Below are 17,723 nucleotides of genomic sequence, written 5' to 3' on the forward strand. Positions count from 1 at the left end.
CCCAAAAGATCAAAGAACACCCAATATTGTATCTTTTCAAAAATTGTTCCAAAGCTCTGATAGAACTGTTTTGTTTAAGCTTGCATTATTTGTTAAAAATGTGATGCAAAAGGTAAAGTAATATTACCACCTCCCACCTACATAATATAAGACAATAAAAGAAAAAACTTCCACAGGATTATAATTCGCTACAGGCTTTTATATAGCCTTACACAAAATGGTATAAATGATTTATCATAAACGTGCAATCACTACTGGAATATAATGCAAAACATGATAAAGTCCAATCATTGTGATTTTCATACAACACGGTTCAAATAATAACCAAATTATTGACGACATTATATCTTAGCATATTTTTATGTTTCGGGAAAGGGTTTATTTCACGAGGAGTTGGTTGTAGCACTGGTTCTTTCTATGCAAATTATCTAAACATACTTAATGACGAGTAAACGTTTACCTTTATAATAACATTTTGTGAAAATGTAGAGGAATTTTAAGACCATAGTCAATCTATTTATATACCAAAATTGGTTAAAAACTTGGTAACACAAAATACGTCAATGTGTAATATTCTCAATAAATTCCATTTGGATGCAAATAGTTTATTTTATGAATAGCTTATTTGTTTCAGTACAAGGCAACTAAGGGCATCTGCATGGTACAAAACAACCTCTACAAAACAGTCACAGGACAGTTCAAACATTTTAAATACAAGCATACACCAGTATAATTCTATCAGAGCGTGACGAGCCATATCAGGTAAACAGTCATTTCGTTACTCATTTTAAGAATTCCATTGCTAACATTTTTTATCGACCATCGGTATAGCGGCCATCTTGAATTACAAATTAGCCTACTATATTTCATATACTGCGTATGCCCTGACATATTTAATCTAGTCTTCAATTTGTATTTTTAAGTGGTAAAGGCTAGTTTTTATAAAATTATATAAAGTTTTAGTTAAGTATTGATTTTTATACATGAAAAGAAAATTAAAATGCAAAGCTAGGGAAAAAATCGTCCTTTTTTATACATCTGATTCTTAAATGGTAAAATGTGACCATTCTTTATCCAAGTATATGCTTTAGACATTTATCTTAAACATAGTTTCGGTTATTTGAAGACAATCTATCTACAAGTTACAAATGACGGGTTATAGATAAGTCCCTGCTGCAATTGTATCTTGTTTGTTTGGATTACAACGAACGGACTTTGAGCGTCCCTCTGAGATTTGTAACATAAATTAAAGATATGTGCTCAGTTTTCTCATAATTTTAGAATGTTCCATAAAAGAAATATCTAAATGAAATTACTTAATACTATTCCGACATATACAAGCTGTCCTGACCCCTTCTAAAATTATGCGGGTTTAAATACCTGTATGGTTCAGGTATGTAGATTAATCCGAAATGAGCCCCTATGGCTGAAACATATACCTATAATATATATATATAAACGTATAGGTCCTTGCTACAGTTTTAAACCAAGTCAGGTGATTTTAAGTTAATTTCAGCATATAAAGACACAATTATACATACACGTGATACAATGTCAAAAAGCAGCATGCATGTGCTGGCAGATATCACCTTTAACAGATGACGAGTCGAAAACTTGTTAATCCCATTCCAAAAGAAGAACAGATCACAAAAAATAAAAACAGCCTATTACCAGATACATTTTTTAATTAACATCGAGCAAATGCTTCGCTTATAGCATGAAACATACTTTATAACAAAACAATATCACGAAACCCTAACAACACAACAAAATATTTGGCGTTTCATATAATGCACAGCTCCTATGCATTCATTATCAGCTTCACAAATATACTGGCGCGGGAGCGAATATAACGTTTTGGGCAGGAGAGGGAGTGGGGTGTAGGATGTGGATAGCAAAACCTACCCATATTTCGCTAGGACAACCTCCAAAAATGTTTTTGACAATAGACATCGTATAAAATCCTTTCCAAGACATCAAAATGCCCTCTCAAATAGGCTCTGTTTTCCATTTAATCGCCTTTATTTATGTACCAAAATAAGTTTTTATTTGCCAAAAATGGGGGAAGAAGGTTGAGGGCGGAAGGCGATTTTGGAAAATATGCAAGTCAAAACGAGAAACCTCAGACTACGCAGTAAGTAAACTTTCAATTAAAATTTATCAAGTTATAAAAATTAACACATTCGCGATAAAGTCTTCTTATGAAAAATGTAATGAAAGTAAATACACCTGTCGTGTAACAGGTCTGACGAAAAAGATACCTGTCCAACTTTTGTTTACATTCTAAATATGCCTGAAATTCATTGACATCGTACTATGTATATATGGCCTTCATTGTCACCTTATTTATGTTTGACCTTCAATGACATCTTAATTATGTCTAACCTTTTCTGAAATCTTAATTAATAAATGATTTATTTACTGATGTTCTATTATATCTGTCCTTCGTTAACATCTTTAAGTCTGACTTTCAGGGACATTTTGTTTAAGTCTGACCTTCATTGACCACTGGTTTTTGACTGACCTCCAGAGACCTATTATTTCACTGATATTTATCTATTTTTGACTTTCAGTGACATCCTTAGTATGTCTGACTTTCGGAGATATCTTAAATATGTCTGACTTTTACTGATATCTCATTTATAACTGATCTCTACTGACATCATTCAATATAAAACTATTGGCTAAATACTGTTATCTCCTTAATTGAGCCACGCCACGAGAAAACCAACATAGTGGGTTTGCGATACGCACAGTCTGGTCAGGATCCATGCTGTTCGCTTTCAAAGCCTATAGCAATTAGAGAAACCGTCAGCGAAAAGCATGGATCCTGACCAGACTGCGCGGATGCGAAGGCTGGTCTGGATCCATACTGGTCGCAAAGCCACTATGTTGATTGTCTCATGGCGCGGCTCAATTTTCCATTCGGTACATTGTTAGAAAACATTGTGTCATCTAATTAATAGCGACGTATATGATGATAGTGTAGTTCAGCAAAATCTCAAAACTGGTGTCAGATCTAGAACATTGCGGTTACCGACAACTAAGTATTTGTTTTCTCTAGATGGCGCCAATTTAAACAATAATCTTGTCAAAGTATAATAACAAGTACTCTTGACAACAATGTTAATTGAATGTTATTAAAACAAAATAAATACACAGAGAGATGGACGTACATATTACCGTGCAAACTATCTAACTACAAATTGGAGGTAAAACATGACAGCAGAATAAATGTGAAATACAACACAGTGCTTAAAGAAGCTATCAAGCATGAAGCACTTGATGTTTCATTTATGGGATGGGTTTTGTTTAGATTAGGTGGGAAAACTGTGTTTGGCATGGAAGTTCCCTCTCCATTTCTTGATGGCGATGTGCTTTTCCTACTTCCGGAGTTGCCTGATGTTTTCGTTCCATTTGAGAGTATCCCATCAGAGAGGCCCGGCGTTGAGGTCTGTGTGTGTATCTGCGTTGTAGCTAAATCCTCTGTTATTGTTTCCTATCATACACAAGAGTTCGTTTCACAGTCTAGTATATACATGATGAAATAGATATTTATAATTATATTATGTCCTGGTCGTAATAGAGTTACCAACCTTATAACTATACAACTGCAACTTAAATTACAGATGCAAATTTCAGTTACTCAATTTACCCTCGAATTAATCCAGTATGTCTCTGAAGCCGCACAACTGCAAGAGCAGAAAAGCTCACGGACAGAGTTCTCCTTTAGGAGCATTTGTTGTCGTATATAGAATAAGATAGCAATAAAACATGTAAAAAGATTCTATGGAAGCAAAGAAGGCAACCAAGAAAAATTATAGCGGAATACGTTTGATTGAGTCTGTTCATCAAAGGTTATTAAATATGCAACACCTCTCACCCACCCCAAGCACCAGTTATTACATATATGTTGAGAGGTCTCCATGATCCCAAAGGACCAGAAAATATATCAACACTGAAGTACAACAACAGTACCGGACAAGTGGTCTAAAGTATTATTTGTCTTAAAGCGTAAACATATCCAACCTGAGTGGCTTGTGTTTGACTGGTTGTTGTTCTTTTTGTTGTTGTTGGCATTCCATCAGAGAGGTCGTGGGTCGAGGTCTTGGTCTGTGACTGCGTTGTTCCCTCTCCATTCCGTGGTGGCGATGTGCTTTTCCTACTGCCGGAGTTACCTGATCTCCTTCCATTTAGGAGAATCCCATCAGCGGGATCGGGCGTTGAGGTCTGGGTCTGTGACTGCGTTGTAGCTATATCCTCTGTAATTGTTTCCTATCATAAACAAGAGTACGTTTTTCAGTCTAGTATACTATTCCTTATTGACAACCTATATACATAACGGAAATCTATTTATAATTATATATGTCCTGGTCGGAAAAGAATTACAATGTATCAAGATAAGTTTTTGCACAACTGCAACTTAAACCACAGCTGCAGAGTCCTGATACTCCATTTACAATAGATTTACTCCAGCTCCAGTGTGTCTCTGAAGTCGAACAACTGCAAGAGTAGATAAGAAAAGCACAGGGACAGCTGCTGAATGAGTATTTGTTGCCGTATATAAAATAAGATAACAAGTACAACAATAGTGCATGAGCGCTTCTGAACAAGTGGTCTAAACTGTCATTTTCCTGTAAACGTTAAAATATCCAACCTCAGTGCCTTGTGTTTGACTGGTTGTTGTTGTTGGTGGTGGTGGTGGTTGTGGTGATGCAGTCCTTTCGGAGAAAGCGGGCGTTGAGCTCTCTGTCTGTGACTGCGTTGTAGCTAAATCCTCTGCGACTGTTTCCTATCAAACAATAAAAACAGGAACATGTTTTAGACTCGTATATACTATTCATAATTAAAGACTATATACGTAACGAAAAGGTATGTATAATTATATATGTTCTGGTCGAACTTAAATCACTTCAAAGTGCTGATGCTTTATTTACACTCGATTTAATACAGTTCGTCTCTGGAGTTGTACAACTGCGAGAGCAGAAAAGCACAAGAACAGCAGCTGTAGGAGTATTTGTTGTCGTAGATAAAATAAGATAACAATAATATCTATACAAAGATCCTTTAAAAGCGAAGAATACATCCAAGAAGAAAAATATAAGATTCGTTTGATTTAAATTAAGTCTATTCACAAGAGGTAATGAAACGTGCAACACCTCTTAAGCCCCCTGGCACCGGCTTTTAAAAAGGCGTAACTCGAGTCTACACACGTTGAATGGACTACATGATGCCAAAGGACCAGAAAATACAACAACACTGAAGTACAGCAGTAGTACATGACAGCTTCTGAACTAGTGGTCTAAAGAAAAATATCCAACCTGAGTGGCTTGTGTTTGACTGATTGTTGTTATTGTTGTTGACGTCCTGTGAGAAAAATCGGGCGTTGAGGTCTGGGTCTGTGACTGAATTGTAGTAAAAAGCTCTGTGATTATTTCCTGTCATAAAATAAAATCTGGAATAGGTTAGGTATTCATGTACACTATTCCTAATTGAAAACCTACAAACATAACGAAAAACGTATGTATAAGTGTGTATATTCTGGCCGAAATAGAATTATTAAGGTAGTTCTGCACGTTTGGATCAAATTTTTTTCTACAATGTAGAACTTGATTAAACTCTGATTTTTCAAAACTTCAAAATATACCTAGAAAATTCAGCAAATAAAAAAGATAGGGTCGTGTGCTACATTTTTTGCTAGACTGATTTGAAAAATATGGACCTCACGCTATATTTCATAATGGGAGTCTATGGGAAAATCATAACTTTCATAACATTTTCGCTAATAGAAATGTTTCTACAATGTAGATTTTGATGAAACTTCTCAAAATTGTTAATAAAGATACGGTCTATAATTTGATGAAATAAAATGTATAGGTCCATGTGCTCATTTTAAAGATATTTGACCAGGATTAAAGTAAACCGGACATTTCACGCTAATTTTAAGACATTATTTTGAATTATTTAATGTGTCATGTGTTTTAATATCATATTTTGACGTAAGAGATATAGCAACAGTGCCATTGTAATAAATTTGCTCACAAGTTGTGATTAATTCATAAAATGATTTTCATTTCCGTAAGCCGAATCCAGGCTTTATTCTACGTTTTCCGGATAAATGACGTTACGCTGTCACTTCCGGTTTATCAAACGTGCAGAACTACCTTAACACTTTTTTCATTCTCGCATACCAGAGGTCTACCGTGGTTCCTCGGATGAACCTCTGGCACATTTCGCCGATATTTGTGGTTTGGTTACATTACAGGTAAAACGTTTCAGCCAATCAGCGTCGTTTCGCGACAAAATGTAGCGAACCAATCAAAATCGTCCGTGAAAAGCGTGACCGCGTCCTTTCATATCGATGCCGACTTACGAGGAATATTATTATTTCTTCAGGTAAATTTCTTAACATCAAATAACAGAAATAAATCTTTATTAATCGCAATAACGGAATATCGTCTTGATCCGTCGTTAGCAACTACCTTGCTTTCATAATGTTTGAAATTTCAATTCGGCGTGCCAAATAGTGGCGAACATTGATTGGCTGAAACTTCTCCCGGTAGTAATTACGAGTGCGCATGCTCACCAAATAAACGACAGAAATAAATCAGAGGTTCGTCTCGGGATTTTGACGAACATCTGATGGATGAGAATGCACTTTTTTGTACTACTGCAACTTAAAGTACAGCTGCAAATTTACACTCGATTTACTCCCATGTGCCTTTCAAGTCGAAAAACTGCAAGAGCAGAAAAGCACAAGGACAGCTGCTGTAGTAGTATTTGTTGTCGTAGATATAATAAGATAACAAGTACAACAATAGCACAGGACAGCTTCTGAACAAGTGGTGTAAAATGTCATTTTCCTTAAACTGTAACAAAAATATCCAACCGGAGTGGCTTGTGTTTGACTGGTTGTTGCTGTTGTTGTTGCTGACTTCCCATCAGATATGTCGGGCGTTGAGGTCTGGGTTAGTGACTGCGTTGTAGCTAAATCCTCTGTTATTGTTTCCTGTCATAAAGTAAAAACGAGAATAGGTTTTGGATAAGGTTTACTATTCCTAATTAAAGGCGTATGCTAGATAAAATTTACACGAGGCAGAAATCGCATGACGCACCGATTACGACACCGTTTCCGGTAAAGTTTATTTTCAACGCTTGGTCGAAATGATAGTATGTATGTTTCAGGACGGCATGATAACTTTTGACTATCACTGTCCCGTTACGTCCATGCTTCTTCTGAGTATTTCTGTAAGGAAATCCGCAATCAAAACGTACGCAAGATAAAATTTTCACGAGGCAGAAATCGCATGGCTCACCGTTTCCGGTAAAGTTGCATGGTTTTGGATATTCGGACAATCGCTGTGTTTATTTCTAATGCGTGATCAAAACAAATCCAAATAATAGGATGTATGTTTCGGGACAGCGTAATAACGTTTGACTGTCACAGTCCCGTCACGTCCGAGCTTCTTGTGCGTATTTATGTAAGGACACCTCCGATGAAGTTTGTTGGGAACGTTTTCTGGTACATGTGCATATGAATGTATTTGTAAAGATAACAGGTCTGATAATGAATTTATGTTGACATTAAAGCATACAATTGTCTCGCTGATATTTTTGAACGTAAGTTTTGTGTTTTTGTTTCTGTCATTTCAGTGTCATCGGCTGAAACCGGTGTCGAGGTAGATATCTCCTCGCACTTTTTCAAATATTTCCAAAGATTTTAGTCTCTAATTTAAAATTATGAGTTACATTTGACCCATTTGACGTTTCTTTATGAATATTTATTTGTAATCGTTTGGAGTCTGGCCAGTATTTATGACTACTTTGGATTTATAATGGTTTTTTTTATTTCTCTGCATGAAGATCACAAACCAGTATCATAAAGGGACAATAATTCAAAATGAAAATGTGAAAAATCTAATTCGGTGACCACCCTTTTTCTTTTTATATTTCAAAAGTAAACATTATATTCTGCTATTCTTGCAAGTTTAATCAAATTCCTTTATGTAGATTTGGAAATATTAACTGCTAAAGGAAATATACAATATTTCATAATTATGATGCTTTTTTGACTTAGAAAACAACAACAACACACAAGTGTCATGCAACTATTTCTTGAATTTCATTAAAATTTCTTTTTGTTTTGAAGGGAAATAATCATGTCTTATGAGATTTGACTTGCAGTTATACTTCATGAATCATTTATTTGATTCCTTGATCTTATATTGTAGACAATGGCAGACACGCTCTAGATTTCAACATACACTTGTACCATGGTCATGCATTATAATCTGAAATAAAATGAAAACGAAGTCGGTGACCCCCATATTTCTTTTTATTTTTAAGTTACTTATAGAATGAACTAACAATATATGAAATATGAACAAAATCTGTTATTGGGAAAAAAAAATGGTGAAATTCTAGCATACGCCTTTAAAAGCCTATATACATAACGAAATAATAATGTATTATAATCATATTCTGGTCGACAATAAATTTTATACAACTGCAACTTAAATCACAGCTGCAAACTTCAGATACTTTATTTACACTCGACTTAATCCAGTAAAACTGCTGGAGCAGAAAAGCACAAGGACTGCTGCTCGTGTAGTATTTGTTGTCATATATTCAGCTTCTGAACAAGTGGTATAAAGTATCAATTGCCTCAAAGCTTACAAAACCCAACCTCAGTTGTTCGTGCTGTTGTTGCTGATGCTGTTGCCGTCCTATTATAGAGGGCGGGCGTTGAAGTCTGTGTCTGTGACTGCGTAGTAGCTAGTTCCTCCGTGACTGTTTCCTATTATAAATAAAAACAAGAACATGTTTTAGATACATTTATACTTTTCCTAATTGATAGTCTATATACAAAATTTACGAAATAATAACGTGTGCATCATAAACATTCTGGTCGACAACATTTTTATACAATTGCGACTTAAATCAAAGCTGCAAAGTCATAAGTTGTATATACACCCGATGTACTGCAGTTTCTCTATGAAGTCGTATATCTGTGACAGCAGAACGATACGGACAGCTGCTGTTTGAATATTTGTTGTCGTTTGTAAAATAAGATAAATATGTTTAAAGGTGGCAAGGTAGCAAATAAGTACAATAGTAAAGAACAGGTACTGTACCAGTGATATAAAGTATTGTATAAGGGTAAAAGGCTATCCAACCTGATTTGTTTGTGTTTGACTGGTTGTTGTTTTTGGTGTTGGTGTAGACGTCCTGTCAGAGAGGTCGGACGTTGAGGACTGTGTCTGTGACTGTGTAGTAGCTAATTCCTCTGTGACCGTGTCCTATCATAAAATCAAATCAAGATTATGTTTTAGATACATCTATACTATACCGACAATATTTTTATACAACTGCAACTTAAATCACAGCTGCTAAGTCACCCGATTTACTGCAATGTGTCTCTGAATTGGTATATCTGTAACAGCGGAACGACGCAAGGACAGCTGTTGTAGGTTTATTGTCGTTTGTAAGATAAGATTTTTTAAGGTAGCAAGGTAGCAAAGAAGTACAGTAGGAAAGGACAGATACTGAACAAGTGGCATAAAGTATCATTTGCCTTAAAGCGTAAAAGGCTATCCAACCTGAGTTGTTTGTGTTTGACTGGTTGTTGTTGGTGTTGGTGATGACGTCCTATCAGAGAGGTCTGGCGTTGAGGTCTGTGTCTGTGACTGCGTAGTAGCTAATTCCTCCGTGACTGTGTCCTATTATAAAATAAAAACAAGAACATGTTTTAGATACATCTATACTACTCGTAATTGAAAGCCTATATACATTACGAAATAATAATATAGGCATTATATGATATTATCTGGTCGACAATGTTGTTTTTATACAACTGCAACTTAAATCACAGCTGCTAAGTCACTATATTGTATTTACACCCGATTTACCTCAGTGTGTCTCTGGAGTTGTATATCTGTAACAGCAGAACGGCACAAGGACAGCTGCTGTAGGAATTATTGCCGTCGTATGTAAGATAAGATAAGATTTTCTAAAGGCGACAAGATAGCAAACAGGTACAACAACAGTGCAGGAATGCTTCTGAAAAACTGGTATAAAGTATCATTTGTCTTCAAGCGTAAAATCGTAAAAAAAGCGAAAAAAGCTATCCAACCTGAGTTGTTTGCGTCTGACTAGATGTTGTTATTGTTGTTGCAGCTGTTGTATCTGTTTGACTTGTTGTTGTCATTGTTGTTGTTGATGTTGTTGTAGTTTCCTTTGGCGGAGGATGTTTCATAACAATGTCTGAAATTAAAACAAAAGTCTAGTTTTCTCACTGAAATTATATCCAATTTTCTTTCCGTTGCTCATGTTCCATTGTAATACTTGTTTTCCAATTGTATGAATTATGTTCGAAATAAATATGCAACCGATCCTAGCATATTTTCATTATAGGTTGAAACACATTGAAAGACTGATTTTAAAGTTATATTCTGTACAAAATGCATCGGACTTTTAACTCTGGTATATCAGTTTGAACTGGGTTAAGATCATATCCATTGCCAATAAAAGGTACATACAGTATGGTAAGATTAGTCATACAATCATAAAACATACAAGCATCTGACTGACTTAAAATGTCGTTATGTTACATAATTTTTGTCTTTTTCACTTCGGTCCCAGCTTGTCACAAAAAGGTTATTAATGTTTGTCTACTTTGTGCTGTTTTTTTTACAAGAGCTTTTAATTTATCATCAAGCTGTGACAGCAGAATGGGATTTTACAGATTTTGTTATTCATGAGTAGCAAATGACCTTAATTTCACCAACATTTCAGTTGCCTCTGCTAGGGATGGTACATCATTAAGTGTTGATGAGTCCTCAGTGTTAATGTCATCATCATTACTATCACTGTCATTATTATCATTTTTTTTAAATTCAAAATCATTTGCAGGCACATCTAAGTCCACCGAATCTGTTTCACATGTTGTTTTAAAGATGCATCAACGTCGGCTAAAATTTTAAGTGAACAACCAATGAGTTCATAAGACATTTTTACTGCAGCTAGCAGTATATCATCATCATCGGAGTCATAATTATCACGATTTACAATGCCATTATTCACAGACTGACGACTGATTTCCTTGTCACAAATATCAGCATCATTGTTCTTTTCAAAGCCTGATTTTACAAAGCACTTCTGTATTGTGCTTCCCTTAACTTCCGACTAGGAGTTTTTTTTATCCAGTAGACTGCGTCCAAAATGTTAAAATGTTTTCTGATTTCCAGTGCCTGTCCATTTCCTTGACCATATGGAGGAATTGTGAATAAAACCAAAATTGTTAAATTTACTTTAACAGAATTGTTTCGCTACGTTTAATATAAAGTTTTAGTCTTTAATGATATTGATATCTCATCTGTGTTGTAACATTTGTGCTAAAAGAATTTGAAAAGAAGAAAATAAAACTACTAAATGAACACAATGTAATTTCTTTTTATGAAACATGTTATTTACCTGACATTTTCGGAACTCCAGTTTCAAGGTTTGTATAATCCCCTGATGCATTGGTTGAGTGTGCGATGTTGTGTTCGGGAAGCAATTTTATATATGTGTATGAGGTTCCACTGTCAACAAAAAGTAAAATGTTCCTCACTTGAGAGATCATTTTTATTAAGCTTCTAGAGGAAATCTTCATATATTTAGCTAGCCATCCATCCCTTTTTGTTATTGTAATAATGGACTGACCGTGAGCTTATTTTAATATTTGAAATATCTCGGTTCTCTTGATTTGCCTATTACAACTGGTTGCCTATTACAAAAGTTTTTTTCTCCCCTCAAACTTTCGCACAATACAACAGTTATTTTTTCCTTTGCGCTTTTGCCTCCGGCACAATGTTCCCCTTTGATGTGAAATGTAACGCATGGTATATCTGTAATCAAGTTTTGTATCTGTGTCTTGCCAACACCTAAACATTGATCAACTCTGTATGCCGGTGTTTCTTGATCCTCGAGCTTTATCGCGCTTGTTTACTCTTCTAATGTCAAGACAATTTGTTTGTTTTTTCTTTGTGTCAGCTTTTTTACAGCTGATAAAATCTCGCGAGGAAATACAATTGCTGTCATAGCAACAAACTAAAGAATGTGCGGAAAGTAATTTCCCTTGTTGAGGGTCCAGTCAAATTCGTTTAAATCAGACTATTGAGTGATGGGCCCGATAAAAATGTAGTCGCTAGTCGAGTAAGAGAGACAGCCGCTACATCAGTTTACGTAGCTGAAAACGTCAGGAGTTCCAAAATATAGTCACATATGACAGGAATTCGCTTAATTTGGGTGGTCGCTAAGGCAGTTTTGACTGTATTCTCTCTTTTGTTCTCAATTATACCCAATTTATCATATCCAATTGTCATATTTCATCCTAAATTGCATTCCTTTATTTTAGTTTTCTTTTCTTTTATATCCTACTGTATTATTCTGTTTTAGATTATATTACAATGCCGTTTCTTTCCTAAATTACTTCCAACCTATGTCTTAGAATTTTCTTTAGAATGTTTCTTATTGTCTTATCCGTTTTTAAATTATACCATTATCGTATTTTTTTCCGCAAATTGTATTCCATTTCCTTGCTCTTTCTTAAATTATGTCAATTCCCTTAGTCCTTCTTAAACTACTTTTTTTCTGACTCAAATTCTATCGCGTTATCATATTCTCTCCTTATTTGTATCCAGTTATTTGACTGTTTCCAAAATTGTATCCAATTGGCATATTCTTCGCTAAATTGTATCCCGTTGTCGTATTCTTCATTAAATTGTGCCCGTAAATTGCATTCCATTGTCATTGTCAAATTTTACCCCAGTTATCATTTTCTTCCTAAAAAGTCTTTAATTTAAACATTAGACATTTTAATTACACTGAACAGATGCATTGATATCTGCACAGACACCAGGAATACAGTTTATAGTCTACACACGCAGCGGCCTCCGATTCTGGTAGGTTATGGTTACTTGTCCCATAAAGCTGTGGATTTGACACTTTCGGATGTAATTTCTTTCGTTGGAGGACGTCTTTAAATTGGCATTAAAGTCGGCAGTTCTACCCAGGTGCCAGCCAGTGCACGAAATGAAAAGTAAAAATAGTTGCTCTAAATAATCAATTTCTTTGGTTTCGTTTACATACATCACCAAGCGTTTGAACCAATTCCTCCTTGGAGCAAATTGCAAGAATACCATAGTAAGTATACCTTTAGGGGCCTCCTAGAGAATCACACATAAAGATCATACATAGTCCTTAGCTTTCCTATACATAATATACTTACATGCAAGTGCAGATTGAAATCCCGCGTTGTGTTCCACAGATACTCTGTTCATCGTTTTGTTCGACCGGATATCCTCATATACATCATTCATGTCCGGACCACTGACTAAAGCTCCAGTAAGTTCGAAAGGATTTCGACTTGGGGAGTTGTAGATTGACCAATCACATGTCTCCATATAATCGGGACATGAGCTGGAATTCAAATTTGTCGGTCAATTCAATTTGTAGTGGTGTATACTTGTCAACACCGGATCAATTTAATCTCACGTTTGACAATATATAAAATCAAACCAAGTATTGATAAATTGCGGCTTTTGTTTTATTTTGGCATAGGATCAGACTCAGCCAACGGAATTGAAAACAAACATAGATAAAAAAGCTAATGGTCGTGAAAATAAGATAGCTAACTTCATGAGAATTAAGAACCACTAGTAACTTTATGAGAGCAAAGTAAATAACCTTATGAGTACGACAAAGCATATTAATAAATTGCGATTTTGCACAATACTTTTACGCTTTCGCATCATTTTGATGGTAGCATGTTCCCTCCAACCAAATACGATATCTCTAAAGGGCGATATTATTGCACTTTTGCATCGTATATCGCCCTTTGGCGTGACTTCGCCTTTTCACATCGTTTTATCGCAATATTTCCTTTGCCAGTCTCCATGACAAAGCGGCGGCACAACAATAGACCTAACGGAGAAGCAGAAACTGTAGTGAACAAAAGTGAACAGATATATTGTTGAAAAACGGAGAACAGTCTATGAAAAGTCTTACCTTGCTCTGTGGTGAGGTCGCCTAGGATAACGACTACCATATCCGATCTGATAACTAAAAGCATTTTCGTTTCTCCCCAACATATAATCAATCTGCGTTCGGTAGAAGTCAAAAGGGTATACCGCAACGCCACCATGATAAGACAGCGCGTGAAGAAAAGCTGCATTGGCTGAAAAAATAAGAAAATACTTGATCAAGGGCATCTTATCATTTAGGATACGCTACGGGTGACTGTTCCACTTAGACGTGTCTTGTGATATTTTGAGATTCACAACAATATTAATTTAATTGATGACATACCCTGAATCCTCAATAAAAACATTTTTAGCGCACGCAATTTTAAACTGTTTTCGGTATAATTCTAGTTGGAATTATAAGCAAAATATATGGAGTTTGGAAGGAAGTACTGATCGTTAGGTACAATTTTAGATAATATCATAATCATATACGAGCATGCGTTGCAACTAAAACATGTGTCTCCCCCCCCCCCCTCACCCCCTTTAAAATGATTATACATAAATTTCCAAGGATAGTATTTTAGTAAAGAAAAGCTTCCACTCTTAGAGATTTCAATTCAATCTCAAGAAAAAGGAAAAATAAAGATTATTTTTACAAAATACATGGCCACCGTGTCGTTGCATTTACGGCGGGTACGATAAATACACGGTTTATTGTACGTTCCATTATCGGCATTTCATGTTGATTTTGTCAACATCCTGCATGGTGAGGTACTTTGGACACGGTGATGCAAAAATTATAAGGATATGGAACAACTATTATTTATATACTAAGCTGATATCATAACAACGTTTAAGCAAAGTAATATAAAAGAACTTTTGTTGTGCATATTGAATTTTAGTAAAATATAATAGTAAATATAGTTATTTAATAATATCGACCAAGTACCTGCAAATCTAAGCGACTCATAGTCATGCCATACAAGACCCTGTGGAGTGTATTCAGCCTTCCTTGTCCAGTATCTTATCCCGAAAAGAATAAAACCAGTAGCCCTTAAACCCGTGAACTCAGTTTGCAGTATCTGATGATAGAAAAAATAAACGGCATTAGTACTGATCATCCCCCTTTGTGGAGAAAAGTATCATTGTAAGAACACATGGATCATCCCCCTTTGTAGAGTAAAGTATCATTGTAAGAACACATGGATCATCCACCCTTTGTAGAGAAAAGTATCATTGTAAGAACACATGGACTTAAACAACAGAGATGAAACGACAGAAAATATTCCACTGATACTGGATAGCACTGCCGTGATGTAAGCTTCACATTTCCGTGACCTCGCATGTTTTTTCCACTATTTTATAAAACAATGTAAGTTTCACAATGTCTAACGAATATAAAAAAATATCAAGTTAAAGGGTCATAATGCAATAAAGTGGCTGCAACATTTTTAACACTAACATGAAATAAATCAATGTTTTGTTAAATCTTACTTTTTGTTATTGTTTTCTCTAATATGTGTAAAAAGCTTGCATACTGACTAACACAGTAGAAAGATTTATTGAATCCATTGTTTTTTCATTACCTCCCTTTATGGATCGTAGGGTATGAGTTCATGTTCAGTATCGAAAGTATTACTTTTCTAACCATTTAATTTTCATAACGTCTGTATGGATAGCTGATTGATCTATTTTTAAAATAACTCTTTTAAGCCTTATGGAATTTTAGCTGACACTACTTATGTGTATAAAACCTCCACATTTGTTTGTTTCGGAAAACCAGGCCGTCCGTACATTTGTTACACTTTAAATATATGGTGAGCACTATAGTATAAACTAGAAATGTATGACCTTGAGCGTTGAGTTAGTTGGTGTAGGTCCAGGACCTACAGTCAACACATCGCCTCGTCATTGAGAATGTCTGTACCGACTGAAATGAATTTTCTCAATTCATACAAAACGTTAAAGACGTGAAACCTTCGCCTTTCAAAGGTAGCCTTGATCTTCTAGATTCCTGTCTAGGTCTTGCACATAACACAGCTCTAGTTATGTAGAATGTGCCCGTAAATAATTTCGCGCGATATCTTCTGATCGGAGTCTTATATTTGTGTATTTGTCTTAGTTCATACATACCGTGTTTTAAAGTATGTTACGATTGCATTTTAGATCTTTCGAAGTAAGGTCAAGGTCGTTTTATAAAGCAGAAATATGGTTTCAGTTTATGAATGCAGATTTACATATGACGTCATCTTAAAACAGCATTCATGTTCAACGTGATTTGGGCGGAAATTAAACAGCAATCAATTCCTCTTTAAAGGCTACAGCATGATCTCAAAGAATGAGTGTGACAAACAAGTAACGGCTCAGAAGTGTACACTAAAGCTGCTACATTCTGTTGACATAGGTGTACGCATAACTACCGGCGTATAACGCGCTTTTTATGCTCCCGCCATTAAAACTGGGGTTGGTGCTTGATAAGAGTGGCTACAATTGATGCCATTGCCCGTGTGTTCAAGTGCGTACATGTGCATTAGCGCCCGAATACGTGAGTACAAAATCCTGTCTTGCCTATAACGTTTTTCTGCATCGCCGGATTTGCAAATACATCGGCATAAAAAATAGCGTAAAAGACAATATTTCGTCTTGAAGTCCAGAACCCCTTTAAAAAATAGGATTCTTGACAAAAAGGAGTAAAAGAACGTCCCTCTCTTCTGTCCCCGTGGAAGCTAAATGTGAAGTTTTCGGAAGTAAGTACATAACACAAATATGTAACACACATGCGAGTATATGATACATGTGAATGTCATAACGTTGTGTAGTTTAAGAGGGGCGAAGTTTGTACCTTAGCAAAGTAGTAGTAGATTGCATGACCCTCAATTCTACACATACCATAAATAAATAAAAAGAGTGTGTACACTACATCTAAGGCAATATGTAAATATCTTTATTTTATGTAATTTATTCATAATTCATATACTTCATCACTACACACTATTCACTTTGACATTTGTCGCCAAACATGAGTAACTAGAGACATACTATTTTGGTTTTGCAAACTCAGATTTTTAATATGCAGTTGTCAGTATGCATTAGAAGCATGCTTGCAAAACATTAGCAAACATAAAACAGCAAAACGGCACTAAACGTTAACAGTATATAATAAGCTATGATACAGTCTAAACAAGTGACCAAGTATTGCAGTGACAATACAGAAGTCCCCTGCCGACAGACAACTCTGTTAGTTTTCGTCTCTTGAATGTTACGATAAAAGTGCTTCAAAGCATTTAGGAGCTAAAGAATAGAAAAAAACACGATTTTACTCAGATTTAGAGAGTGGTCTTGACCTACAAGCATTAGATCATGTACGCATTTCATTGTCTCATCATGGGGAACATTTGTGTGCAGTACTAACATAATCCATCAATGCACAGAAAATGTATGGAACGGAAACAATTTTACTTGACCTTCAACAGTGAACTGAAACCTGAGCCGACAAGAGTGGGTCATGTGCGCGACTCATAGTCTCATCATGGGGAACATTTGTATGTAGTAATATAAAATCCTTCAATGCAATTAAATATTTTTGAGCAAAAAGCTCTACACTTGACTTTCAATGATAATTTTAAACATGTGTGCAAGTGTATTTAAAGCACTTAGAAACTAAGGAACAAAAACTATTTTAACTTTAATCTCAATGCTGACATTGACCTTTGACCA

At 35.4% G+C, this 17,723-nt stretch overlaps 1 protein-coding gene across 1 annotated transcript; it reads right to left on the minus strand.

Moving 5' to 3' along the window:
• Window positions 1-1,123: 1,123 nt before the first annotated feature.
• On the minus strand, window positions 1,124-15,563 carry LOC123526909 (mucin-2-like). The gene is made up of 12 exons (XM_053523862.1): window positions 14,956-15,563; window positions 14,050-14,218; window positions 13,271-13,461; window positions 10,133-10,263; window positions 9,600-9,719; window positions 9,177-9,299; window positions 8,687-8,797; window positions 6,890-7,009; window positions 5,322-5,438; window positions 4,658-4,792; window positions 4,030-4,275; window positions 1,124-3,499 (listed from the first exon to the last, which is right to left on the minus strand). The coding sequence occupies exons 1-12, from the start codon at window positions 15,125-15,127 to the stop codon at window positions 3,200-3,202; spliced, it is 1,935 nt and encodes a 644-aa protein (XP_053379837.1). The 5' UTR covers window positions 15,128-15,563; the 3' UTR covers window positions 1,124-3,199.
• Between the last annotated feature and the right edge of the window lie 2,160 nt (window positions 15,564-17,723).

The sequence above is a fragment of the Mercenaria mercenaria genome, chromosome 14 (genome assembly GCF_021730395.1).
Source record: "Mercenaria mercenaria strain notata chromosome 14, MADL_Memer_1, whole genome shotgun sequence".
NCBI classification, from domain to species: Eukaryota; Metazoa; Mollusca; class Bivalvia; order Venerida; family Veneridae; genus Mercenaria; species Mercenaria mercenaria.